The sequence below is a fragment of the Salarias fasciatus genome, chromosome 14 (genome assembly GCF_902148845.1).
Source record: "Salarias fasciatus chromosome 14, fSalaFa1.1, whole genome shotgun sequence".
Lineage (NCBI taxonomy): Eukaryota > Metazoa > Chordata > Actinopteri > Blenniiformes > Blenniidae > Salarias > Salarias fasciatus.
This window is the reverse complement of record NC_043758.1, coordinates 12819703-12846789: the sequence shown is the minus strand read 5'-3', so window position 1 is coordinate 12846789 and position 27087 is coordinate 12819703. Positions and strand designations below refer to the sequence as shown.

The 27087-nt window shown below is 42.3% G+C and overlaps 1 protein-coding gene across 1 annotated transcript; it reads right to left on the bottom strand.

Annotated features, from left to right (window-relative positions):
* Positions 1–5310: 5310 nt before the first annotated feature.
* col26a1 (collagen, type XXVI, alpha 1) lies at positions 5311–26888 on the bottom strand. Its single transcript, XM_030109142.1, is given in 15 exon segments — positions 5311–8050; positions 8445–8529; positions 8611–8655; positions 8878–8913; positions 9337–9399; positions 9495–9547; positions 10200–10280; positions 13067–13204; positions 13338–13437; positions 13827–13964; positions 14076–14135; positions 25501–25609; positions 26091–26176; positions 26179–26215; positions 26414–26888. Coding segments are annotated over 15 exon segments (1347 nt in total). The 5' UTR covers positions 26590–26888; the 3' UTR covers positions 5311–7910.
* Positions 26889–27087: the final 199 nt, after the last annotated feature.

Genomic DNA, 27087 nt, shown 5'->3' with positions numbered 1-27087 from the left:
TTTGTTGAAGAGCCGAAAAAACTCTCCGTCGGTAAAGCATCATAATTGGCATAATAAGTGGTCCGTTAAGGGGACACCTCCAAACGGCGATGTTAAGCGAGATATATTGCTGAAAGATTGCCTTCTTGTTTTCAAAGTAAAAGCACAGATTTATCATTGAGGTTTTTTTGAATGAGAAAGGGAAAGGGGTGGTTTATTTTGGTGAAAATAACCGGAAGTGCGTTGCTCACTGCAGCTGGCTTGAATTTCGCCGAATTCGTCCGAACAAAATCATAAACGGCTGGTATTCGGTCAAATAAACGACACACTCGGGCTCTAAACCACCACTTTGTCGCCTAATTTAAAAAAAAATCTTGATGAAGTTATACATTTGACGAGTTTAGAGCGAAAGTGAAATCAGCTTTAGCAGATCGATTTCTGCTCATGGAAGAAGTGCAATGCATTGTGGGTTATTATGTAGTATTCTGTCGTGTAAACGCTTCGCATACTGTTTGATGGACTGAGTAAGCAGGATGCAGGATGGATAGTATGAGTATGTAAGGATGTAGTAGACAGTATGCGGTTTCGAACACAGCCCATGTGTGGTATGAATCCAATAAAAGACAAGCCAAAAGGTGTGATCCATTATTCATCAAACCTGATTTACACAGACACAGTCGTGACTTGAACTTGTTTTATAATCTCTCATAATTTTTTTTTTTTTTTTCTGAAGCTACAGTATGTTGATTGTGAACTTTTTCCCTCCCATCATCAAGCACGGTACCTTTGAACACTGGTACATTTTTGCATCTTCTTATCATTTCACACAAACTTTTCAATCAGTTGCTAAGTTTGGACTTTTTTTGACCAAGTATTTCTTTCACCTTTATGATTTCACAATCACTGACAAGTGGAGCACATTCTGCTTTAAACCTTTCCTGTAGTGACATGTGCCAGGTGTGCTGGGAAAATAAAACATATTGGATGACTTGGCATATTTCAGCAGTGAAGAATTAAAAATGCTCTATACAAAAGTTTAACTTATATAGCTAAGCCAATCCACCTCTCTTAGAAATGATGTCTCACAATCAGTGAAATATGAATTTTACTTGGTTGGCTTTGATCATTCCCTTTCAGATTTTAAAAGCAGTCATTCAAACCAAGCACACACAATAAATTCTTTGAACTTTTATCACTGTCGTGGAGTCTGCCATTGGGTTTGCTGCTGATTCATGACCCAGCTAATGAAAAAGAGGGGATGTTTTGTAGCTTTTTAATAACTTAGTGATAGGTTTGATTGAGGACTTGAATTACAGCAACAAGTTTAACAGGTAGTCATGCTCAATACAACCTAAAAACAATTTCCCTTTGATCAATAATGCCCCTTTCCCATTGCAACTAGAGAGTTGACCCGTGTTTTTTCGAAACAGGTCGACCCGCGGCAATGTACTTCTTGTCCACTTCCTGCAAACCCAGGTCTTAAGCCCCTGCAGGCGGGCTGTGTGGCTGTATTTTTCCGCGCTGATGGTGTCCCACGTTGATGATATCATCAGTACGACCGAGCAAAGCAAAAGTAAACAATGCACTACAGCTCAGTCCCCATTACCTGTCGACGAATCTCCTCTTCCCGACGGATCAAGAGAAGCTCTTTGATCTTGCTATTTTGCCAGTACTGGGTCATCTTGATGAAGGATATTTCACGCTGTGTCTAAAAACAACAACTAACGTGCCCAACGTAGACGTCATCACATAAATTACCGCGTCGACCCGAGTCTGCCTTTCACACTCCCTTTCGTCCCTCCCACTAAAAGCCGATATAAACCGAGTCGTTCAAAACCCTGGTCGATTGCAGGGTCAAACAACCCGGGTCAAAATGCGGATTAAACCCTTTCACACTGCCATGAGGTGCCGATTATTGGCAGGTTTAACCCAGTTTTTTGGCCAGTGGGAAAGGGGCTTAATTCTTGTTTGTCATGCAAATTAAGCACAAGTTATTCAAGTTTACATACCGATATATCAAATTTGTTGTTTGTGAGTAGAGTTTATATCTAACGAATAACAAAATAAAGAAATTATAAATAGGACAACTATGAGGGTAAAAAAAAAAAAGGAAGTTCAGGTTAGATTCAATTTTTTTGTTAGTATTGGACTACTCTCACACTGAAAGATTCAGCTGTTAATGAATGCTGTGATACACGATTCCTGGCAGCATGCAAGTTGATAATTTTTTAATTGAAGCCCACAACTGCCATACCTGTTCATGTTAAATTGAAACCTTATCATGAAATGTACCTTGATTTTTTTTTTTTTAAACAACTTCACAATAATAGTTATTTAATACTGTGTTTTATTTAAAAGCGAAGGAAGGGAGTATGGGATTTGAGGGCCTCAAAAAGTTTATTTAGTCAGATCCAGGCAGAGGTTTTCATAGAGGAGTAAGCAAAGAATGAGTGGAGTGGACAGGCATGGTGTCCATGCCAGAAACCAGAGACACAAACACACGGGAAAGAGAACACAAGGAGTGGCGGAATGTTGACATGAAGGCGCGGCCATCTGGCAACAAGCACACAGACAGGAAAGGAGCATGAGATGAGACAAAAGATGGAAGATGTGCTGTGCCAGCAGTATCAACTTTGTCACATACAACAACAAATGTCCAGCATTCTTGTGCTTTTAAAGGGTAAGGATGTTGTGTGTGTGTGTGTGTGTGTGTGTGTGTGTGTGTGTTGAATTCCCTCCCTTTTGTGGAGTCGCACTGCCCCCTCTGGCAGCCTGCAGTACTGCACATTAACGTGACTCAATGGAGAAAACAAGGTGACAGCAGCGGATTGAGGCCTGAGGCTGCAAAACTGTTTAAGCAGCCGTGACAGCACTGATTTGTAAGTCGCTATTTATATGGCGGAACTATATTATTAGTTTCATTGTAAAATTTGAAAATATGTCTTTAAGGATTGTTTTGATGTGATCTGTTTTCTATTTCCTATTCAGGAAACTTATGAAATTAGAGTATTTTATCAGATATATTATATATTGCTTCAATGTATTTTACTTGTTGCAAGATGAATTAAAATATTAATGAATAATTTATGAAGACTTTATTTTTTTTTATCTTGAAGTTTCATGAGGACCTTTATTCAACAATAACCATTCATATTATTTATTTTATATTTCATTCAGTTAACCCTGCTTTTTTAAAAGACTTAAAAGCCTAAAATATTATGCTGCAAATACAGCTTGAAAGAAACAATTTACAAAATACACACAAAACACTTCACTATATTTATAATGTTTGTAAGGAGTCTTTATCATTTACAATTAAATATCATAAAATAATAATTACAGCAATTCACACAATGTTGCCTGAAACTTAATCATTTTACAGTCTACTTGATATTGTGCAACTTTCACAGCAACTTTACCTGCGATCTTAATCCCTAAAGGCATATTTAGGTTCTTTAACTAACACAAATCAGCATGGAATCAGAAAATGTGTTGCGATTATTTGTTGCTGAAAGAAATGCTTTTTGTAAGAAGATAATGGCATCTTAGAACGTCTTTAGAAATGTCATTGGCGAAGTGATAAAAAATATTATATATACTAAAGAGAAAAAGCTGATATTTATGGTGCAAAAAATTGTGCTTTTTCACGTAACTTCTTTTAAAAATGAACTGGCCACCCTTACCTTTCCGAGGAAATGAATCACATCGGGAAGAACAGAGCAAAAACATAAATCTTTGAAAAAGTTTCAGGATTCAGATAATGCAGCCGTTGGTCTGTGAAAAACAGATTGCATGTAATTTAAAGCGAAAGGCGTGGAAGCCGTAGCTCTTGCTTCTCGCTGCTCCCCTGCAGTGTGAAATATCACCTCGTGTCACAAACTGACAAGTTTACAGAGGATGAGGTGAGTCGTTGCTTGGCAACGAGGTGATATAGTGGACGTATCAACACGAGATAGTGATTTGAAGATACTGGTAGTCTTGGTGCTGTTGAGTAAGAGGAAAATGAGTGTTGATGAATACTCAGATTGTAAGGCAATTTGACCTGATTTAAAGCCTTTAACTGCGGGCTTCAGCTTATTACAAAGTTCCCTGTAAGCGCCCCAACACCCCCCCAGTTTGGTAATAGTGCCATTCATAGCCGATGAGGCCCCCGGCTGGAAACACAGTAATCTCATTTCTTCAGCAACAGATGTTTCTCTTAAAAACATCCGTTCACTGCTGAGAGAAAAGTCTGCCCCTCATTCTCTCAGGGGATCAAAGCTACCAGTATAATCACGATGAAATCTGTCACATTTGTACTGGCTCGATGAGACATATTGGCTTACTATGTCGTAAAACTGTTGAATGCCGTCCTCCTCTGTCCCTCTCACCTTTATTTCATGAGGAAGCTTTCATGTGAAGAACATCAAAAGGCAAAAATAAAGGGACAGGAAAGAAGGACAAAAGCCGCATATGAAAGAAGAAAACCCCAAGACAAATAAACAGCCAGCGTTCCCATGGCACTGCGGCGCATTAATCTGACGGCTGGCTTCCCATGGTTGTGTCTCACTGCCCCATAGACCTTCACTCTGTCTCACTGATGGCTCCTGTGATTGCAATCATCCATCTTACTGTCAAAAGCAAAAAAAAAAAAAAAAAAAAATGTGGGGTGTGTGTGTGTGTCAGGGCAAGAAAGGCGAAATCACACACACCATCTCAGCCTTTTTCCCTTTTGCCCAGAAAACAAGGCAACCCACTGTAACCAGTACATGGACAACAGGCCGTGTGTATTGCACAGCATGTCCCTGTGCTTGGATGATTAACACGTTGTGTGTGTGTGTGTGTGTGTGTGTGTGTGTGTGTGTGTGTGTGTGTGTGTGTGTGTGTGTGTGTCGGCCTGCACTATACTGCATGCTCAGTCACTGGGGTATACATGAAGAAGCAGTGGACTTGTCTGATCTTGCAGCTGATCAAAAGAACTAGACTTATTCCCTCGTGGCTGTGCAAACGACCCTCATATCAACATGTCTCTGTTCAGCAGACAGGAGAAACAAGGGGTGGGGGGGGCATACTGGGGGAGGAGGACAAGAGACGGTACATGAGGAGAGAAACAGACATAGCGAAGCTTAACGCAGATGAAAGGATGCATAACGACGGCCAGAGAGGAAGACGACAATAACACATAGCTCCTCCTGTCTCCCTGTTCAGCGGAGTTAATTGGATGGCAAAAGTCAGCTCTGTTGTTGGAGATAAAACAATGTACATGATCAAAATGTAACAGAAACTTTTATTAGAAAAGCTGTGTGTTTATAAAACTGCGACATAAAAACAGAACAAATCTGTCACTTGGGATAGGCGAATCAGGTGCTGAATAAACTTTCGGATGTTGTTGGTAACACTGATGACAGGAACTTGTGTGATGTGATCACCTGCAGAGAGGATAAAGACCAGGAAGAACAACAACAGCATGTTAAGAGGAAGAGGATGATGAGGAGGAGGAACCGCCAGGATGGCTCTGCCTGTAAACACTGTTGCCAAGCTGTGAAGTTGCGTTGTGTAGACAGTGTCCGCAAATGTTGTTAAGTGTAATAAAGTGGAAACACCACGACACGAATCCCTTTGTTGTTGTAACTTTAATCGTTCCTCGGTAATCAACGCAAGATAAATATGTGCTGAGTACACCTTTTTGTAAATAATACAAAAAAAAAAAAAAACACACACCTAAAACTTCAGTATGAACAGATAATGAAAACACAACAGAACAGGACAACATTAGTGTGTGGGCAAATATAACATATGAGAGACTGAACAAAAAACAGGCCTCATTTGTATGAGTGACAAAGACAAAGATCACAAGATTTCAAAGGACAAACACATCGTTGCCGCCGCATCAAAGCAGTGTTTTCAGATATACTGGCTTCACTTGGGAAACTAATCTTTTTTTATCTCTAGATTTAACATAAATATATGTATTTTTTCCTCATTACACTTTCAAAACTTGCTTCATGCCAGTTTTTATGTGTAGTTTGCATAGAAGAGGATTTCAATGATGGTTTGTACGTAATTGCATGCCCCTGCAACATCAATATTGGGTCTCTGACAGTGCATTTTGTGCACAACTGATATCGAAAGATGCGCATTATATACAGCAAAAGATTAAACTACAAAAAAGATAAGTAGATTTTGACCACAGAGAGTCAATAAAAATAGCTTTGAATTGAAATGAAAAATGAGTTTTGGCCACGCTCAATGAAATCCAGCCTGCTTCAGCAAACTTTTGCACTCTGTTGCGTAGTGTGTTGAGATGATCTACAGGGCTCTTCAGAGTGTGGGAGGATGAGACCCTCCTCACTCAGCTTCAACCATATTACATTCTGTCAGCACTCACACTGCACAATGTCTCACACAAAGTAATGCATTTTGTTGAATGTTAAACGTTCTTGTATTTTTCAAACTACAGGACATTATTGACACTGGCTGCTGGGATCCACAGGCAAGAAAATACATAACTCTTCTTATGCTACAAAAAAAACGTATTTTTCAATTGTAAATATTAGTGAAATCGCTATATTCTGCAAGTGTTGCAACTGTTGCACTTGTGTTGTTGATTTTATCATTTGAGCTTGTTTATAATACATTTATTTCTATTACATTACTTTAGTGATTTTGTCTGAAGAGTTAAAAAGTTTTTAACTCTTATGTGTGTTTTTTGATGGCTTTCACTGGCAACTTGTCCAGGGTACACCCTGCCATTTCCTGCTGTTTTGCTGTGACTGGACATTCACCCATTCATACTTGAATGTATGGATGGAAAAGGCATCGTTTTCACCCTCTAAAGCTCTCTGGGACGGCGAGGCTCAACCCACACTTTGAGAAGAACCAATCTATACAGCATCTCATTCACATGTTAAATCACATTTCATCTGTACAAAGACCAATGCGTAGTGAGGAGATGAAGTGGTTTTACTGTAAAGAGTCGGTAAATTCCTTGCAGGGTGTGAAGAATCGTGCATGTCGCAACAACATCAATCGTTCCTCTGACTCGATGTAACAAAGAGCAAGACATTATCTTCCAAAGCGTCTTTCCCATATGAACCTTGTAATGGAGAAAACAAACATTGTACCAGACATGACTGGAGCTTTATTTAGACACCAACAGCTGGGTCTCTCCGAGACTTATTAGGCAATTAATCATACCAGTTTGGGGCAGTTAATCATGAGGCAGTTTGTAAAGATGTAATCCCGTCAGCTTCACTGCTCTGTCAGCCCTTTGTGCGAAGGTGCTCTGGGGCCAAGCAAGGTTTGTGCTTTCCGGGCCAAAATTCAACTGTTTCAGCATCTCCCCGCTCGCTTTCCAGATGTGCCCTCTCCAGATGCTATCCATTTCACCTAACTTTATTTTAAGCAGATATTCCTGGCAGCCTGTCATGTCTTACCTCAGCATTAACAAGGCAGAGCCGACAGAGAGACAGGGAGAAGAGAGAGCAAGAAATACATTTGACAGGCGCAGAAGATGAACCCGGAGGTCATTCCAGGAATGTGTTTGACACTAAATGCTACGTTTTCAGCGCGACTCCCAGGAACTGTGAGATTTGCAATGTCAGCCAAGCAAATTAATGTGTTTACTCTGCAGTCTTTCATCTAATGAAAAAAAGATGTCAAGTCTTCCATAACGCTAAAGCAATATTTTTCTATGTAATACCATGCAACCGTTGCTGCTTGAGTTATCCAGACTCAGGTCATGCAGCAACACAGAGGACAAGGTTCAAAAATCTCCTTCATGTGAATAAAATCTTCAGCTTTTCCTGTCTGAAGAGACCTTTTTTTTTTAACAAGAAAATGAAAGGAAAAAAAAATCAAATTTTGAGGAAAAATTATGAACACAACACTTGCTTCCTGTTCTACAAAATCGAAAAAATTATAAACACAAAATACAAAATTAAACTGTACTCTTAGAGGCGAACTCGTCTCTGACTGTCGCCCAGCACCGGAGACTTTGGGGAGGTTTGTCCGGGTTGAAGCCGCTTCGCCTTCAGGACAGGAAAAGACAGTGGATCTGAGAAGCTGCCAAATCCAGATCCCTCTGCGTTTTCTGTGTGAAGCAAGATAAGGAAACAGTCAAAGCAATCAAGCAGGCAAACACTTTTTTATCAAAAAATAGGTTTATTAGCTTCTTTCAGAAACGGAATGAGGAATCAAAACTTGACACGATAGCAGGTGGAACTGAATACAGGCAGGCTGAGCTGCAAACTAAAGGAAAATCTCTCTCATTTTCACCCCGACCTGTTCTGACAAAGCTCGAGTGGAGATACATGAAATTTGCTACTTTCCATCTGTACAGATGGTTTAATGATCATCAGTCTCCTTATCTAACACTCTGCCAGAGAGCACGAAAACATGTTTCCACAAAATGTCAAACGATTCTTTTCACTTAATGATTCTTCTGTGTGGAGGAAACAACCCTCCATATCTGTTTTTCTCCTCACCGTGAATACCGATCATGTGTTCCAGGATCAGGACCCTCTCGGCCAGGATCTTCAGCGCCTCCCTGAGCTGCTGCACAGCTTCACCCTGAACACAGCCGTCATGTTTATTCAGGACAACTTCTGAAAAAAAGGATCTCGGGAGGAAAAAGACACTTATGTCTCTTACCTCATTCAAGCCTTCTCCAGGTTCTCCCTTTGGCCCTGGCGCTCCCTGTGAACACAGAGGGAAGCCATCTTGTTATAAATGAGTGTGTCTGCGCATGGCGTACATACGAGTCATGAGGATTAGTTCTTGTAGAGAAGAAAGTACATTCACTATCATGTTTTAAAGTCAGACACAGTTGGGACTGCAGCTACAGTTGGGTACAAAGTGCTAGTGCGTGTGTGTGCGTGTGTGTGTGTGTGTGATGCAACACAAGAGCCTGACACTTACAGGTAGGCCCTGCTCGCCTGATACACCTGGAGGTCCCTGTTCGAGGAATAACAAGACAAATATTAACTCAGCCGCCCTGCTCACGTTCACATTTCACTGGCTTACATTCTTTAACCCCCTGGAGCTTATCGGCCTCTTAACCTGATCTGCATTCTGAAATCATGCTAGTAGAGGAAGGGGATCAGGTTTAAAGACAGAGGCCCACGAGAGACCTGACTACAGAGGGGACTCAACATGGCCGCTCAGATTAGCGAGGCCTGGCTCTGGATGTGAGGGAGAAGAAGATTAGTCACGGCTCGGAGTGAGTCTTTGAAGAAAAGCTTATTCACCTTTAATGTGTTTGAGATTGCATGACCACTCCAGCCTTTCACACAACGTAAAACAAAAAGCATTTTTGATAGTTCACTGGAATCAAATATGTTCGTGCCAGACTGGAAATCCAATCATGAGCAGCCCCACCCTTTCTCCTGGATCTCCCTTTGGCCCCGGATCACCAGGCTTGCCTTGGAGGCCCTGCTTGCCCTGGAGTGTCAAACAGAAGGACACGTCTTAGTGATGAGAGCCACATGTTAATGTTCGCATTAATCAAAAATCCCCCCCTAGCGACAGAAACTCACATCTTGTCCCGGGAGACCTGGCATCCCTGCAGGTCCTCGTGCTCCTGACAGGCCTGCAGTGATTCACACACAGGAAGCCGCCGCAGTCAGGCTCATGAATGTTTAACTTTGGCTGTGATCGTCCAGGATATCAAAACCCAGTTCAAATCGACACAGATGAATTTAATTCAGAAATGATGATGATGTGAGGACTGGTCAGAATCTACAAGATAAACAAGATTAACAGCTAAACTCCCAGAGTGCTCTATGTTGGAATGTTTCTCCCAAATAACAGTGATTCTAATGGACACAATGGACACGCTTTTGTATTTTGTGCGATTCTACATCCGTCTTCTTCACCCTGGCTCTGATGACCGATTCATCCATGTCAGGGTCACAGAGGCTGGATCTTATCCACTCTAACACTGGACAAAAGACAGGCTAAACCCAGGAGAGGCCGGCAGTTCATCACAGTCACAACCAAATTAAAGACATGCAGTTCATTTATCTGGATCGCTGAGGGACGCAAAGAAAAAAAAAAAAAACTTGAGTCTTCTCACTGTGAAACTTGCACAATGTCTTGTTCAGGCTGACTGAAAATTCAACACAAAATGAAAACTCTGCTTTTCCCGCATCATTCACCCCTCATCAGTACTGCTTTGTCTAAGCCAGCGGTTTGTGGTGTTTTCTTGGATTCTGTGGACAGGAAGTAGTTTGTATTTGTACCTGAAGGCCCAACAGGACCGGGAGGACCAGGCGGGCCGGCGATCACCTGAGGCACAGGGAGAACTGGACTAGGGTTCTCTTCTGGAAGAAAAAAAAAAACTCAATTCAACAAAAACTTAATTCAATTAATGTGTCAGATTACAGTCTATTGCAATAAATCCTAATAAATAATTTACTAAAATGCTGCTATGCAAAAAAAATGTAATGTTAACCATGGGGCATGCTTGATATCCATACATTTTCAGCCTCAACTGAATTTTACAGATATAACATACAGTTGTACATCTAACATTGGTGCAATAAAGACGGCAATATTGCATGAAGCAGGTTTAATTTAATTCACTTTTTCATTATAAAAGACCCAAAAACTGCACAGAAAAAAGTTGCATGTTCTTAAATTGTAAAATCAAACAAATGAAAAAAGTCAGACAGACTGCAAAGTGGAAATGGAAAGTTAATGATGATATTTTAAAACAAAACAGATTATTTTTAGGATAGCATGGTTAATTTTGTGAAATTTATTCCTTTGAATGGTTTTATGTTAATTGGTCTACCTCTGGGAATATTATTTGAGTTGAGAAACAGCATTAAAAACATTCACTGGAGTTTTGAATTTACAAAAAACTGGCATCAAAGTGTAAAATCGAAGCACGTCTGCTGATTTTACATTCAGATGTTGTCATGTCAGCATATTGCCTGAGGAGCATCTCCAACATGCAAGGCTCTCAGATTAGTGGAAATGGACTCTGTCAGACACTTATGATGAAGACTTTACCTGCAGTGAGATACAACACTTGAAATGTAGTTTTTGTTTTGTTTTTTTTTCCTTAATATTATTTTGCAGATCAGGTCCAAGTCTAGTCATATACAGATGGATTTCAGACACACTATTAAATAGAACAGATAATTAAGATGCAGGCTGTTCACTTTGTTTTGTTTTCAGTTTGCTGCATTTCTAGAGTATTTTCTCCCTATGTTGTGGTTTGCTGTACCCTTGTATTCATACCTTTAAAGTGAAACACAGTAAATGTCAGGGGCAGATCTTTTTTCAAGCTCGCCAAAAAGTTAAGACGTCAGGGGTCCGAGTCAGGCTGCAGTTTCATGACAAGTCAACAGATGGACTCCATCCAGTGTGACAGTGATGGACAGGAGCAGCTGGCTGATCTAAACAAGGTCCTGTTTAATGGAGCAGCTAATGCCTGGACATGATCTATCCTCACAGTAAACATGCACGGAGTGGAAGCTGTCTCTCGTTCTCAGCATGTTGGACCGTTTCAAGTGCACTTGTAAGTATAAATTTTGTCTGAAACCGCGCCACGTTTCCCCCACCACTTCAACATATGCTCAGCGTCAGTCTTCCCTCCGTGTTGAAGCAGCACTGTTACATTATGGCTGCCGTCCACACACAGGGTCTAGAAGAAGCAGATTTCCCTCTGGAACTAATTTTCTAATGCTACAGTCTCTCCAGCCTGGCTGCCTCCCTCAGAAACTCCACATGAGTGGCAGACTATCTCCTCCCTCATTCAAAGTCAGACCAGCCTTTGGCTCGGGGCCGTGGCCAGTTTCCCCAAAACGCAGACTGTTGTGCTGACAGCTAACAAATTAGGCCTGATTTACAGCCAGTTGGCCCCCTCAGCTTACATGGTCCCACAGACCCAAATCTACATAGTTCCAGACCCGCAGACAGCGTCCCGGGCTCAGGAAGGCAGACAGCCAAGAGCCTAATCAGAGCCAGCAGGCCTCAGAGGCAGTGATCATAGCGTGGAGGTCTGCTGCCTCCATGTGGTCAAACCTCGGCACTGAGCGAGTGGGAAGCCTGCCGTCAACTTCTGAAGGCTTCTCAGTGGTGCAGTGGTAAGCACTGCTTTCTGTCTCGAATTTCCCCCTATACGTATGTGGGATTTCCTACATACTCTCTAGTTTCCTCCTACAGTCCAACAACATGCATTTCAGATAAACTGGTGACTTTAAATAGACTATGGAGGGCGTAAATTGCCTTATAGTCAGCTAGGATTGGCTGTGTTGCACAACATCACTGGCTTGGATAAAGAGTCAAGGATGGATGGATGGATGGATGGATGGATGGATGGATGGATGGATGGATGGATGGATGGAAGTCCTCCTCTTGTAACAAAACAATGAGAAAGTATTCATTACATGACTCCTGTAGGGAGCTAAGAGAAAGGAAAAGCTGAACAAAACTTGTCATGATGAGTGACAGGTCTTTGTGTACAGAGTATGCTTATTTCAGACGTTTCTAAAACACCCAGAGCTAAACTTGTGAATCATGGTGTTTGGCTCCATTTTTCGGTGGTGGTGTTAAATGAGGTTGCAGTAAACAGTGGCTCAGAAGCAGCAAAGCACACGGAAACAATTAAGTTAAATCTATGCCAGGCCTGCTGGAGAAAAGAAACAATACTCTCTCTCTCTCCATTAAAAATTCAAGTCCTTTACTGAGAGCTACGCAATGTGTGTGTTTTGTTTTTTTTTTTAGCATCTGTGTGTCCACCTGTCTCCTCTTTTGAAGCACTTGTCAGACACAGAAACGCGTTCCGCTCCAGTTCATGTTCTGCCTGACAAAACCATTTCCAAAAATGAGCCAAACGAACTTCGTGCACAAGACACTGGAGTGTGAAACTCATGACTTCACTGTCGGATGAACTGTTGGTGGTTTTGGCTTCAAACCAGACCATTTAAAAAAAAAAAAAAAAAAAAAAATGCTTGAATAGTTTTAAAATAGTTCCTGGTCAGAATTTAACCGTGTGTGTAGGGATCTATTGCTATTGTGCTCTCATTCTGAGCCCATCTGGGACAATTTAGCCCTCAGATACTAAAAACTGGGGTAGATGTGGAATAGAATAGCTTACCTTGATGGTCCACGTGAAAAACATCACCCCGGATTCGGACTGAAGAAGAACTTGGCCCTGGAGGTCCGGGGGGCCCCGGTGGACCTGGAGGGCCGGCGAGACCCAGCTCTCCTGGTTTACCTCTGTCCCCCTTTGGTCCTGATCAAAGAAAATGAGTGAAATCCATTTAGCAGACAGGAGCATTATTATGATCTGAACCCTGATTGCAATAATGACACAAATCACAGCTCTAAAGGAACAATGAAGCCTGGAGGCTGAGAAACATATTTACCAATGGGTCCTGGAGGGCCTGCCACTCCAGCTGGCCCTGGAAGCCCTGCATGTCCTGGTGGTCCTGGAGGTCCAATGGGTCCTGGAGGCCCTCTGCTGACCTTGTAGTTCAGGTTAAAATAAATAAATAAAATAAGAAAATTACAGTCTAAGTAACATCTGAAAATAGACCCAGTCCAGACTTTTCTCTAGACTACAGCGGACTGAATCCTCATCATGGTTTAACCAAAAACTACCAAATTCAGCTTTGTCAACGTTTGGTACATTCTTATCAGACATTTTTAATAAATAATCTTAAAAGAAAAAAAAAAGATAAATGTTTTGTCCAGTCAAAATTTCCAAAACACAAATGATCTGTTGCTTTTGTTTAGAATATTTCTCATTCCTGTCAGCACATTAACTGTGTGCACATCTGACATCTGTTTCAGGTCTGAAAGATTGGCTGTTTTAATGAAACGCTGACGGTAGTAAACTTTTCTTTTCATGATACATGCGCTTATAGCATGCGGTCACCTGGTGGCGGACCAATGGGAGTTGGCTTCGGCGTGTCCACCTCATTGTCTGTTGATCCTCTCGGCTGAACCCCGACCGATGGCAGAAATGAGCGTCCTTCCTCTAACAGCTGTATCTAAAACGTGATCAGCGCATTTCAGTTGAAATACGTTCAAAGAAACGTGAATCCAAAACATAAAAACTCCTGTTTTCAGATTATTCACAGCAATCGCAGATCTTTATTTACCTTTGCCTCAATTGTATTTATTCTGCTGTTCATGTCGTTGAAGCGGTGCAGTTTCATACACTCTGTAAAAAAAACATAGACAGGAGATGGTCAGTTTCTGCTCTACAGAACACACACATGCTGCCTCTTCTACATCTGTCTATTGCTTTTTTTCCCTCGTCTTTGCCTGTCTCTTTCCTACTTTTTTTTTTCTTCATGCTGGCACCCTTCGCAGTGCCGCTCTATCTCATCCGCAGTCGCTCCGGCCAAGAAACACAAGAACAATGCTCGTCAAACCAGACCGAAGACTTTATTAGGAATTCCTCCACAAATCATGTCACTCACTCACAGAATAAATATTATTGTAAAGGTTGAACACACACCTGCTTGTATTGTTGAACCTGCAGGTTTTCAGTGATGTCCTGCAGATTCATGTTTGTTAATCTGGCATCTGCTGGTTGGACAGCAAGACGCACAATGGCTCAAACCACCGGGCGGTTTAGGTTAAGTCTGACATCTCTGCTTTGGCAAACCGTATTAGTTGACACTGACTGTCAAAACATGAGAGCAAAACGTACACTTTGCTTATTTCTATCTTCTATTTTCTGGCGTTAACTGTTGCCGTCGTCACCTGTCACATATTTGTGAGGATACAAGTGCGTTGTTGAAATTCCTGTCTGTCCCAAACCTGTTATGTCTTCAGTCTGCTTTGGACACTGTGGTCATCCCACTCACACAAATTACAACATTTCGCCCACCACTAAGCCACAGCTCGACATGCCTGTACTTTTCTGGCTGGGCAGCAGTTTTTGGATCCTTTACACTAGCTATAATCCAAAACAGCTTCATGGCACAAAAAAACAAAACAAAAAAAAACCTCTATTTGGTCTAAATCTGAGCTGTCTTCTGGTGTATGGCTCATAAGGAGTCTGGTATGTCAGCTGTCAGTCCCACAGATGGGACCCACCCACATTGTGGTCATAGCAGGGATGACTAGACGAGAGAGCAACTGGTGCTCACAAATAAGGCATCAACAAAAATGACCCAAACAGCTCTGGTCCGTCTAAATACTCGTCTCCGACCACAGTAGGCAGAGTACAAGTGACAGTCGCTGAGGTTTCGGTTTCACTGAAATAGGATGGGGTGACTGTCTGTCTTTGTGTCTACAATCAAGTACAGCCAGTCCGATGGCGTATCGCGCAGCGTGGAGGTGGTTTCTCAATGCTGTGTCTCTACATCGAGCATATTGCCTCGGAGAGCAGCCACAAACAGGAACAACAACCAACCCAAAACACATTCCACAGAACTCATCAACCAAAATACCGAGAGATGTTCAAACACCTCAGGAAGTGATGTGACGGGGTGTACTGAAGCTTCCTCGATGATGAGGAGGACATAAAAGATGCCCACCGAGTCAAGACTGGGGGCAATCGGGGGCATCTGCTCAACCCCTCCGCCATTGTTCATCAGCAGCACTCTTCCTTCGTTTAGTTTAGAATCAAACTGCTGGTGGATCTCATTCTGAGGCGATGGACATTAATGGGTTTCAGATATTCCATCCTCCATGGAGGCACAAACACTCCAAAATAAGTTTTCCTTCTTCCACCTTTTGCTCCCCAGTCGCTGAGTGGTTTTGTCCCCTAAATAGGTCGTTTTGGTTAAATGTCTGAAATACAGTCTGCGGTGAACACAGGCTCTCTGGCTTTTCGTGGTTTGTTCCGCAACATTGAATATATCAAAATACCTTGCTGCTGAAGTTTGAATATTTTAGGTCTCATTAAAAGGCAAACACTAACAAAGGGCTAAATTAAACCAAAAGCACTGTAAGCCACAGGGAGGACTCTTCTATATCGCACTTGTCATTATATTCCTGCAAACTGAACAACTTGCAGATTCATCATCCAATCTTATTATTGAGAAAGAAAACAAAAAATACTTTGCTGAGAAAGAAAATGCTCCAAAATCAAATAGTTGACTTGAATTTTACAGGTGGTGGAACTGAATTTAGGTCTAACAAAGCATTATATATCAGCATATGTATTTTTTCTCCATCTCAAACAAACATGAACACAACACTTGTTTTTGTTCCAATTTTTCATGAGCTGAAGTCAAAGATCAGACTTTTTCTATGCACACAAAAAGCCTTTTTTCTCCAATGTTGTCCCAAACGGCTTATACAACAGCTTGTTTCAGCTCCTGCCGAAATGTGAAGGAGATGTGTTGCACTGCGTGACACAGACGCAGAACACGCCAGACACTGACTGGCCTTCTGACCCTCCAACCTGCCACATTTAAAAAGTGTCCTTTTATTGAGAGCAGCCTCAGGCACACCTGTGCAATCATCCTGCTGCCTGATCAGCACATTGATCTGCCACACCTGTGAGGTTTAGGGATTCTCTCAGCAAAGGAGAAGTGCTCACTAAAACACAGATTTCAACAAATTTGGCAACAGTGTTTGAGAGAAATAGGCTGAAACTGTTAAATTTTTTTTCTTAATTGTGTACATACTTACATACAAAAAAGCTTTGAAACTGCTCTGCTGCATTGTTTCTCCGCCTTGGCCATGAAGAGCAGTAATCAAGGCTACAAAAACTAAATAAATAGAAGGTTTGTTATCTACATTATTCACTGTTAATGAGCAAACGTGTCCACTCTACAACTTGTATCTAATGAGGGCCAGAAACAAAGCAGAGATATCTGGTTATTATGTCATAAACAGACGCTACAGGAAAACACCAGTATTAAGTCACTCTACCAGAAACGTGAACCAGAGTAAAACAACATGATTTTCTGAGGGTGGTGGCGGGGATTTCCGTGTCTACAGTGGAATTTAATTATGTTGGGTTAGCAAACCAAACTTCCGCAGCACTCGAGCCGATGTTTAGAACGGGGACCGCAGCTATAGACTCTGTTTGGATCCATAATTACACCATGGCAACATAAGGCAGGGTTATTTTTCTTGGACTGTACACAGCTCATGGGAAAAATTCAAAATCAAGCTGTCTTTAGTGGAAGCCAAATAAACAGAGAGAATAGAGAACTTTTCTGCTCTGAAGAGAAGGATGGATTTGTGTGTTCAGGCCGTTTCTACCAAGTCCTCAGATGCTACATCTTTTTCTGATGTTGTTGAACATTTATCAAATAAATGGCGGGTCTCCGTTTGATAAGGGAGTATTTATTCTCCCTTTTTCTTTAAATTACTACATGCTTTCATGACCGCAGTTGCCACATGCTGAATTACATGGAGTGCAGTTGCTAAATTATCAGATCACTTGGTAACTCCACCATGCAAAAGACTTAAATGTCCATTAATAATATGGTGGGAACCAAGGCCGACATTTGTTCAGTCTATAAGAAAGCTGAGAGACAAGAAGCTGCCTGCTCAATCAAACTCCCTCCAGGAAAAGAACAGAGCTTAATTAGGACTGTAACATTTTTTCCAGTCACTTTTTACTTTATTGAGATAATGACGCTTTTTTAAAGTACTTTTTAAAAGTTAACGTCATACAAATAAAATCAAAGGCCATTTTTCATCCACATGCAAGAGTCACTCCCTGCTGAGATCTGCAGGACAAGACAGGGCAGGATAATTAGCCAAGCATGAAAATCAGTCTGCGGTACAGTCTGCTGAGACATTCCTACATTAGACCTGGACACAGATGAAAGAAATCACTGTTTTTACTTTCTCTGCACAAACACAGGCATAGACACAACCTCCACCAGAAAACACACCATGACACACACGGCTGAGAATAGACATTTTCAAAACTGCTAAATACCAGCTCTGTGTGTGTGTGTGTGTGTGTGGTGTGTGAGAAGAGTACCAAAGAATGATGTATTGAACATCTCCTTGGACCATCTTAAGAGTTGCTGTCACTGCACCAAGACAAACAGATGTGTGTGTGGTGTGTGTGTGTGTGTGTGTGTGTGTGTGTGTGTGTGTGTGTGTGTGTGTGTGTAGACCACAGACAGCCTCGGCGCGCTGGCAGTGTCCCATAAGCCTGTTGTGTCGACCCCAGCCAGCAGTGGTCAGCTATTGCTGGCATGAGGAACAGCTGGCAACCCCCCTCCCCCCCCCCGACAGACACACACACACACACACACAACACACACACACGCACGCAGGCATGCACTCATCCACCCACAACTCACTCACTAATCACACACCCACTGTGACTATGGTGGCCAGTGGATGAAGGTTTTTTTTTGCAATCCGCAGTGGAATCTTTTTCTTTTTTTTTTAGCATTTTTTTTTTTAATATGATGCCAGTGAACAGGCCACACACTGTTTCTGTTCTAACATTGTAACGAACCATTCACATGAAAAAATTAGTGTCGCTGTGTGTACGATTGCAGTTCATTCTATTAAAGCCAGGATAAACAAAGTGACTCCAGCCACAGTGTGAAGCAACCATGTCTTTCCTCACAATATGCTACTTGTCATAATACAAGAAAAACTTAACTTTTTCTTCTCTTTTTTTTTCCAGATTGTGAAACGAAACCAATGCTGACAAAATTGATTTGCTTGTATCTCATACTGCATTCTCCAGCCTTTCAGTCAACTCCTCTTACCCCGGTGCTGATATGGTAGAGTCACATCTGTCATTATCAGAGATTGACGACCTGCTGGTGCTCAGACGCACACTCATCGTCACGCTATGAGATAACGCCGTGTGAATCCAGTCAGGGGGGGACGACAGGGGGATGATCAGCAGAAAGAAGTGAGACATTTTCAGGGATTAAATGGTTTTCCAGGAATATTCGATGGAGTGTGTGAAGAGAGGGACAGAAAATGTGAACGTCCCCCTGCTTACACATCAGACCCTACATGCTGTTTTTGTGGAAATATCTGGGAATACCTGAAGGTATTCTGTATTATTGCTTTACTACTTTCTTTTTTTAACGTTTTTATGCTGTACACGATACCACAACCAGGATTCAAGCCCGGGTTCACTACACTCCTACACAAGGTCAAATAAGGGTCTAAATACTTAGAAGACACCTTGAGGCTTTAAGTCTTTATGAAATCTTTTTAAGTTTTGCAAAGTATGTGGTTACAGCACTGTTTGAGTTCTGTCTCAAGATCCTTCCATGACTTGAAACTGTACGAACAAGTTCAGGATGTAGGGTAAAAACCAAATTACCTCTCAGCTTCCACACTGAGACGGTCACTAACAGGATTATCACGGCCATATGACAGACACCTTACTTTATAATTGCACTTTTCTCTGTCAACATGTCAGCAAACAAACACGTAGAAAACGAACACTCAGCAGTCCTGTCGGACTCAGCTGTGCACAATGTGCTCAAATTATAAGATGAACAAACAAACAGCAGATGCCACAATTTGAAACTCTGCAGTGACTCTACAGGAGCACCGTTTCACCGCTTAAAACATTCACATACGCCTCATGGGGGCGGGGGCACGTGGATGTTTCCAGAAGGAGAGACAATGCCTTTTATTCCAGCTTGCTCATCACTACTTTCCCCATAGCCTTTTCACACCAGACTTTATATTCCAGCAATTATCTTTTTTAAACATGTCGCACAAATTAGCATGTGTAAAACTTTCCTGGAAGTCTTAAATAATTGTTTCAAACAAAAACCAACCGACAAACTATCCTGCATCTTCTGAAAATCAAAAACAGACATTTTCCACATTGCAAAAAAAAAAAAAAAAAACCCAGCAGATTTAGGACGAGTTTGGACGCATGTCTTTCCTTCACCCCTAAAACTTTCTTAAGGTCTCGGGAGGCTCACCTACAGCTCTGCATTAACAGATGTGCAGAGTTGCAGAAATGTTGGACAAATGGGAAGATAAGGCTGAAAGGCAGGAAACTCTGCTGATAAGCTGACGAAAGAAATGAAAAACCACAGAAGGAGCAGGCCATCATCCATCAGGCAGGTCAGGCTCGGAGGAGGAACAGCTGAGCGATCCCATAGCTCTCAGGAGGTCAGAGGTCACCCTTTGACCTACATTTAAGCACAGCAGGGACGTAACGGAGACATCAGTCATATCTTTACACTGCAGAAGTCGTGTCCTGGAGGAGCACATGTGGAATATAGCTCTGCTTTATCGCTTTACTCGAAGGAGAGGAGAGACGGAGATCAAAAGGTCATAGGAAGTCAGATAAATGGAAAGCAGCGAGGAATATGGGAGATAAAATCCTAGCAGTGGCAAGAAAAGCAAAGGTAAAAGAGCAAAAGGCCCGCACGGACATGAAAACTTCACAAGGTATTTTGAACCATATATAATGTGGTTGACGTTAAAGATATCCCTCCAACAATGGGGTTTTAACACACTTCCCTCATTTCCTGCTCATCCAGCTGCAGAAGGGGAAAAAGCGACGTTAGCAGCTTCATAGCTGCAGCATTAACAAATTAACACATATGACATCCTAAGCTCCCCACAACCTTTTCACTCCTGTAATGAATTCACTTAAAACACACACACACATGCACACACACATCACACACACACACACACACACACACACACACACACACACCACACACACACACACACACAGGCAAATCCTGTGTCTTAAAGGCCTTTCCTCCCTGAACTCGATCATGAGAGCAAAGGTGATGGTTCTCATCAGGGAAGGTTCTGGCACTAGATTATGTTTCCCTGTACACAGACGATACCCACAATCCCTGCAGTTAATATGATCTTGTGTGCAGATAAATGCTGGGGTGCTGCTGAGGAGGGGCAGTATGTGTGTGTGTGTGTGTGTGTGTGTGTGTGTGTGTGTGTGTGTGTGTGTGTGTGTGTGTGTGTGTTGGAGGGGGCAAGGAAATTACGAACACATTTCTAGCAAATGTGTTCCATTCCGTCATGTGTTAGCACAACTCCGCTGAAAGCAAAATGTAAATGTTCAGATCCACCTATATGCAGCCAGCACAAACCAGAATGTCAAAATTATTGAGGGTCAGAGTGTCAACAGCACGAATTCAGAAAAACACCCATTTTCCATTAGTAAACACACAAAAATTCAAGCTCTGGGACCAGATGTGTTTCGGGCTTTTCACGGAGCTCTAAGGTCATCAAGAGGAGGACATGAAAAGTACAACAAACCAATGGGTCTGTAAACGTCCACGATGACCACAGTAACACATTTAATACTTAATTACTTCATTAAATACCAGTTCAAACTCAAGAATTGCTTTTTAAAATTTGACACATTCAAGCAGCAGAAACAAATCAATACTTCTTTTTTTTTATCATGAACCCGCGGAGTTATATACTTAAGTAACAGCAGCTACAAAGATCCAAAAGTATTTTTCAAATACAACAACAAATGCAAGAGATGTCTAACTAGGCCTCACAAAAACAGACATGTTTAGTTTTGTATCAAGTAAAACAAAGAAGCAGAAATAAATCCCGTGTCTTCCACATAAATGAGTAACCAATTGCCACACAGGAGGCTGATTATTTTTCTGTACATCACTGCAGAAAGTAATGAACTCTGATCTAGATCCACATTTTTGTAAGTGTGGGAGGATCGGCCCATCCTCGACCTGGAGCACAGTGTGCCACCCGGCCCTCCCCGTCTCTCCTGCAGCTTTGTCTCCATTACATGGAGTCATTTTCGGTTGATTACTGGACTTCCTCATGTTTTCCACATTACAGCAATATAAAGCATGATTGTTCTTTCTTGGGACAGTAGGATGCTTGTGTTTTGGACGGGCACCTGTCCAGGATGTTCGCCGTCCCTGGGATTGGCTCCAGCGCCCCGTGAACCTGAATAAGATGGACGGGGTGGACGGAAGCACAGTTTCCCAGGTCTGGTCTTGATTCGAGAAAGGGTCTCATTCTGGGTTTCTGTGACATGTGCTAATCTCATTTTGACCGTGTCAGGGCAGGCAAAACCCTGGGCCCTCATTGTGGTCTCTGATTCCACTCCCGAGGGGGTCCTAGACCCTTGGTTGGAATCCACTGCTCCTAAGAGTTCAAAATACCTCAGTTTGGGTTGACGCCTGACAGAGAGACAAACACTGGACCGGTGAACCCTAAATAGAAGACAATAAGGAGGAACATATATCTCAACCTGCAGCAGATGAACACATTATTTCCTGCTCTAACTCATCTAAATGAATGACCATTTTCTCTAGTCATTCGAGGAAAGAATAACAGGAGAGTGAGACGTTGATATTGTGCAGACAATGACGATTAGAGCAACTCGAGTGTGCAGAGGTGATAGAAGCAAACTCTGAGTCTCGCCTTCTCTGCGTCCTCTGTCTCTACATCTCCGAGGGCGCCGGGGGCCTCAGAAGCGGAGCCAGAGCCCCATCAAACTAAAACCAGAGGTGACGTCATCTTCATTGGTTGCGGCTGTCTTCTCTCTCTCTGATAAAACAGCTGGCCGGGCGCCCCGTTGCAGCAGTTTTCTGCTACACAGAGCTGCATGCTCAGTGTTGGCCGAGTGACATAAAGACCCGAAGACGAATGCACAAATACACAATCTGATTCCTGTTATCAGCCAAAGCTGTCCAGGCTCAAAGTAACTGGCAGTCTGGGTAATGCGCTTATTTGCTCTTGCCAAAAGTTAATTGAAGATTGATACCATGGCTAATGTTTCTTAAATGTGAACCTTGAACGAGAAAAGGCTTGAATCAGCTCACCCTGCTCTGTTTTATCAGCAGTACAAAACCCAGAAAGACTGTTGGAACTCAAATTTATATGGGTTTAGGTTTGGCAATGAAATCTAAGCTAAGATAAAAACTTTTTTCTAATGCTTTAAAAAATAAATCAAGTACCGGCATTGTAAATTTAGCATTGCATTAATAACAAGCTTGAATCTGCAAAAGACTGTATATAGTAATGTCACCATAAAATCATACCAAACATAATTGAGGTTCAAGACAAAAGGCATGGGTGGAAACAAGTTAAAGCATATTGCCATCCATCATTCTGTTCACGAGTCTCTGAAGTGAAACAAGGCTAAGCTAAGCTAGGCGGCTGCTCACTTTGGCTTCCTCAATGCATAACAGTCAGAATACAAGACCAAAACGAAACCCTTGAAATACATTTCTCATAGTCATTTATCTTATTTGAGATTAAACGTTTCAGTATTTCTTCTAAATAAAGCAAATAATGAAGTGATTCTGTTGTTCACTCTCTGCCATGTTGCTTCAAGTTTACAATGATGTGTACTTTACATTCAATAGGACACATTTGTTCTTTATCAGGTCTCTCTCTCTCATTTTTTTCTGTGTCTTTGATTTAACCTTTGTCTCTGGGTGTGGGGTCTGTCTGAGTTTGCATGTTCTCAAAAACAACCATTTGATATGTCGTTGGAATTTTGCATGTGTGTGACCATTTGTCTTTCTGTGCCGGACTGGGTGACCTGTCCAGGGCGAGCCTCGCCTTCACCCAGAGTCAGATTGGCTCCAACGCTCCGGCACCCCGTGACCCCTGCGCTTCAGTTTTTCCAACCCCGCAAGATGGTGGCGTTAATCTCCTTCAAATGTTTGAACCTTGGACACAAAGTGCCCGTTTCCAGAGATGAAGACATATTTCTCTAGAAGCAGCAGAACCAGAAGCAATTTTCACAATGATGTGAGCAATTTTGGTTTTGAAGTCTTTGGAAGAAGATGCTCGTAGCTTTTAAATCACACTGTCATCTCAGAGGAGAAACAGCTGCATTCAAACAAAACATCTGTATTCAATGTGAGCCAGCTGTTCGAAAACAACAACATCTTTGCAGAAAACCCTCAATGCTCAAACTGTGGTGATAATATGAAGGACAGCTATATTTCTAAGTTCTCACTAACACACTTATTGTATTGGAAAGGGGAGCAGGAGGGGAAACAAGCTCTGGTTTGAGAGCGGCAGCCTGATCTTCACACGGTCGCCTGTATCACGGAGTCTGGTGGAGGAGCGTCACGTTCATTAATCGGCGTGGGGCCACTTTCCCACACATTCGGCCCTGCTGCTGTCTGAGCAGCTCGGAGCAGCTGGAGGCTCCAGCCACAAAAACACTTGTTATTAGTTCCCTTCGCTTCTCTTCTCAGTTTTAACACCTTGTTGTTTTTATGGGCAGTGAGTTTCTCCCCTCAGCGTCCGCTCTTTCTGTGGTCTTGCTCCAGCACACTGACCCCGGCCAACTCTCCCTCTGCTCGCTGTGAAGCCGAGTCTCAGTGACATCAGCCTCCGTCTTTGAGGCCTCCTCGCTGACTCCAGCCTGGCCCTCGGTCTATCCATATGGAGGCGATTTTCCTGTCGCTCTGTAGCCATTAGAAAGTGCAAATACATTTCTGCAAACGTTAAATAAACAGCATGATTACTTCTTCACACTCCTGCAACCACTTTGGTCTCAAGTGAACCATAATCTGGCATTACAGAGTCAGCGGATACAGCTATGTGTTAATCTTTGTGCAGGATAATATCCACAATCTGGAAAGTAACAACCTCAAAAAGCACTGGAATAAAGCCTGTGTTTATTCCATTAGCATTCAAATTTGTTTTTGTGGCAAGTCTTGCAAATCCAAGTTCAACAATGAATAATCTCGCAAAATGGAACCAGTTGTGGTAATAACGAGCGATAAACACAACCCACTTTTTGAGGTAACCATTAAACTTGGACATATCTGAACTGGCCATGCCAGAGTTCCTCAGTGACATGCCATTTATCTCCCGCCTCCAAAATTTAACTTCACAGCCTCCATCTCTCCCTCTGCAGGCCTTTATGATTTGTAAAACAAAACATACGAACATTATGCAGTCCTGCATTAGACCTCTACCGACCCCTCTGACTGCAGTGACTCGCCCCTGGGTGAAAATTCAGCTTTTTACTGGGCCCAGAGTCTGCGGTCCGTGGCTGTGCTGCCCATCATCACTGAGATGTAGAAACTACCTCCCACTTAACAAGCTGCTGTGCCGAGCGTTCCTCTGAGCGGTTTTCACTCCTCCTATTGTCTTCAGTAACCACATTATATTCAAGCAGACTGACTAAACTGCCTTTGAGGTATCAGCAGCTAATGTGTGAACGTGCAAACAAAACAGAGAAAAAGAGAGATCAGAAGGATATACGACGTTACTCCTCGCCCTCGTTCCAGCCACATAAAATTCTCACGAGCAAAAGGAAAAGGTACAAAACCGCAGAGCATGTGATCACTTTCAACTGCTGCTGAAGTGATCCAACAACAGCTTTCAGTTCTAACGCAAAATGACTTTACAATCGTTATCGGGAGGCTTTTCGCAGCACAGTAGCATGATAGGCAAAACATTCAGCAATACACCACCAAACGTTAAAAAAAAACGGCACTGATGTGGGTCGAGGTGCCTGCTGCTGGTAAAAAGGCACAGATGGGACGTGTTGGCAAAACACATGGCTTTTCATTTTTAAATCCCGGGAGAATTACTCTCAAATAAAACTACGGCCGTCTGCAGTTCCTCTAGTTTGCTGTTGGAGAAAGTATCAACATGTTAAAGTGGGAAAACTCACCTTCGCGGACACTCCTCTCCCACAAACCCTGGACAGCATCTCCATTCCAGAGCTGTCACTTGCTTGTAGGCGGTCTTGAAAGACGGCCTGATGACAGTCCTGTAGCTGGAAAACAACACAAAATCCATGTTATCAGGTCGCCTTCAGGTTTCATCTCCCTGCAGAAACAAAGACTCACATACAGTATAAATGTTCTTTCTTTTGTTTCATGGGGAAAAAATTTTGAAGAAAACAAAGTACCCCAGGGTTAGTTATAAACTCAGTGTGTTAATGGAGCAAAACATTAAAATGTAAGTTTATTTTGTAAGTGAAACAACTGTTTTAGTGTTAAAACAATATTAAGTGAGTAAATACCCCAAAGTCATGTTTAATTTTCAAGCACTTACAAAACAACCATTTCAATTAGATAAAGGGTGTAAACATGGTGTGACTGAAACACCATGCATGTGAGGCTCATTAAATCCGCTCTAGACACAAGGACCCCCCCACATTCAGAATTGATTTTGAACATCTGAACAGAATGAATATCACAATCTAGAAGTGAAGTGATGGGAGGAGTGTAAAACTGTGAGGAGTGTGAGGGTACCTGATGATTTTGGTACAGGGTCCTGGCCATCTGCAGCCCTGAAACACTCTCTGCACAGAGGTTTCTGAGCCATTGTGCACCCTGGCAGGGTTACTGTTTTAGAAACGGTGTACTGACACCAGTTCCTTAAATTAGGAATAGAAGACACACTTAAAATCAAAAGACGACAAATGCAATGGAAAAACTCACGCATTAAACATCATCTTTAAAAAAAAGAAAGAAAGAAAAAGAAAAAGAACGAGCTTCTATTGTGATCTGCACGTCTGATAACTCAAGAATTTGCATCAGCTTGTTAAGTGAAACGACCTGTAGCGTGTGCGAACCTGAGTTGGGAGTGTGATCCGGTGCCCGGTGGTCCAGTGTTGCTGCTCTGCTCCGATTTGATGCGCTGCCGCTGCACAGTGATGCCTGGGAAGTGATAAACAAACCCGGTTCCCAGCGAAGGACAGACTAAACTCATCCACACGCACAGCGCGCAGAGTGAGGAAGCAGTCATCATGTCCCTTTGACTTACCCCTGACAGAATAATCCGACAATTGACAATTAAATCCTTAAGTTATAAATCCTTTCCTGATCGCAGATTTGCCTTATATGAAACGGCATGCGAAAAGAAAACCTAAAATAATCCTATAACGCTAAAAGGGTTAAAGGGGTTGTCATCTCTTCTTTCCAATATGGAATAAGGTGTCCCTCTGAAGAGCCCAGAATGAGTGACACACACCCTCTTCCTATAGAATAATGTGCGATACTGACGTTGGACGCCGGGCAGAGTGTGAGGAGTCAAATATCCAGCGTGCGTAAAAGGCGCGCAGAGTGTGAGGGCTGGAGACGGAGCGCGTAAAGGCGCATCTGGTCCTCATTGAAAACCACGATAACTAATACTGAGCTTGTGAACGAAGTAAATTCACAATGAGGTTCAAATTTCGTATCTTTTATGTGTTTGTCTTTATTGGCCTATTTAAATTGGAAGCACATTGCCCCACACAGTGGCTTCTTA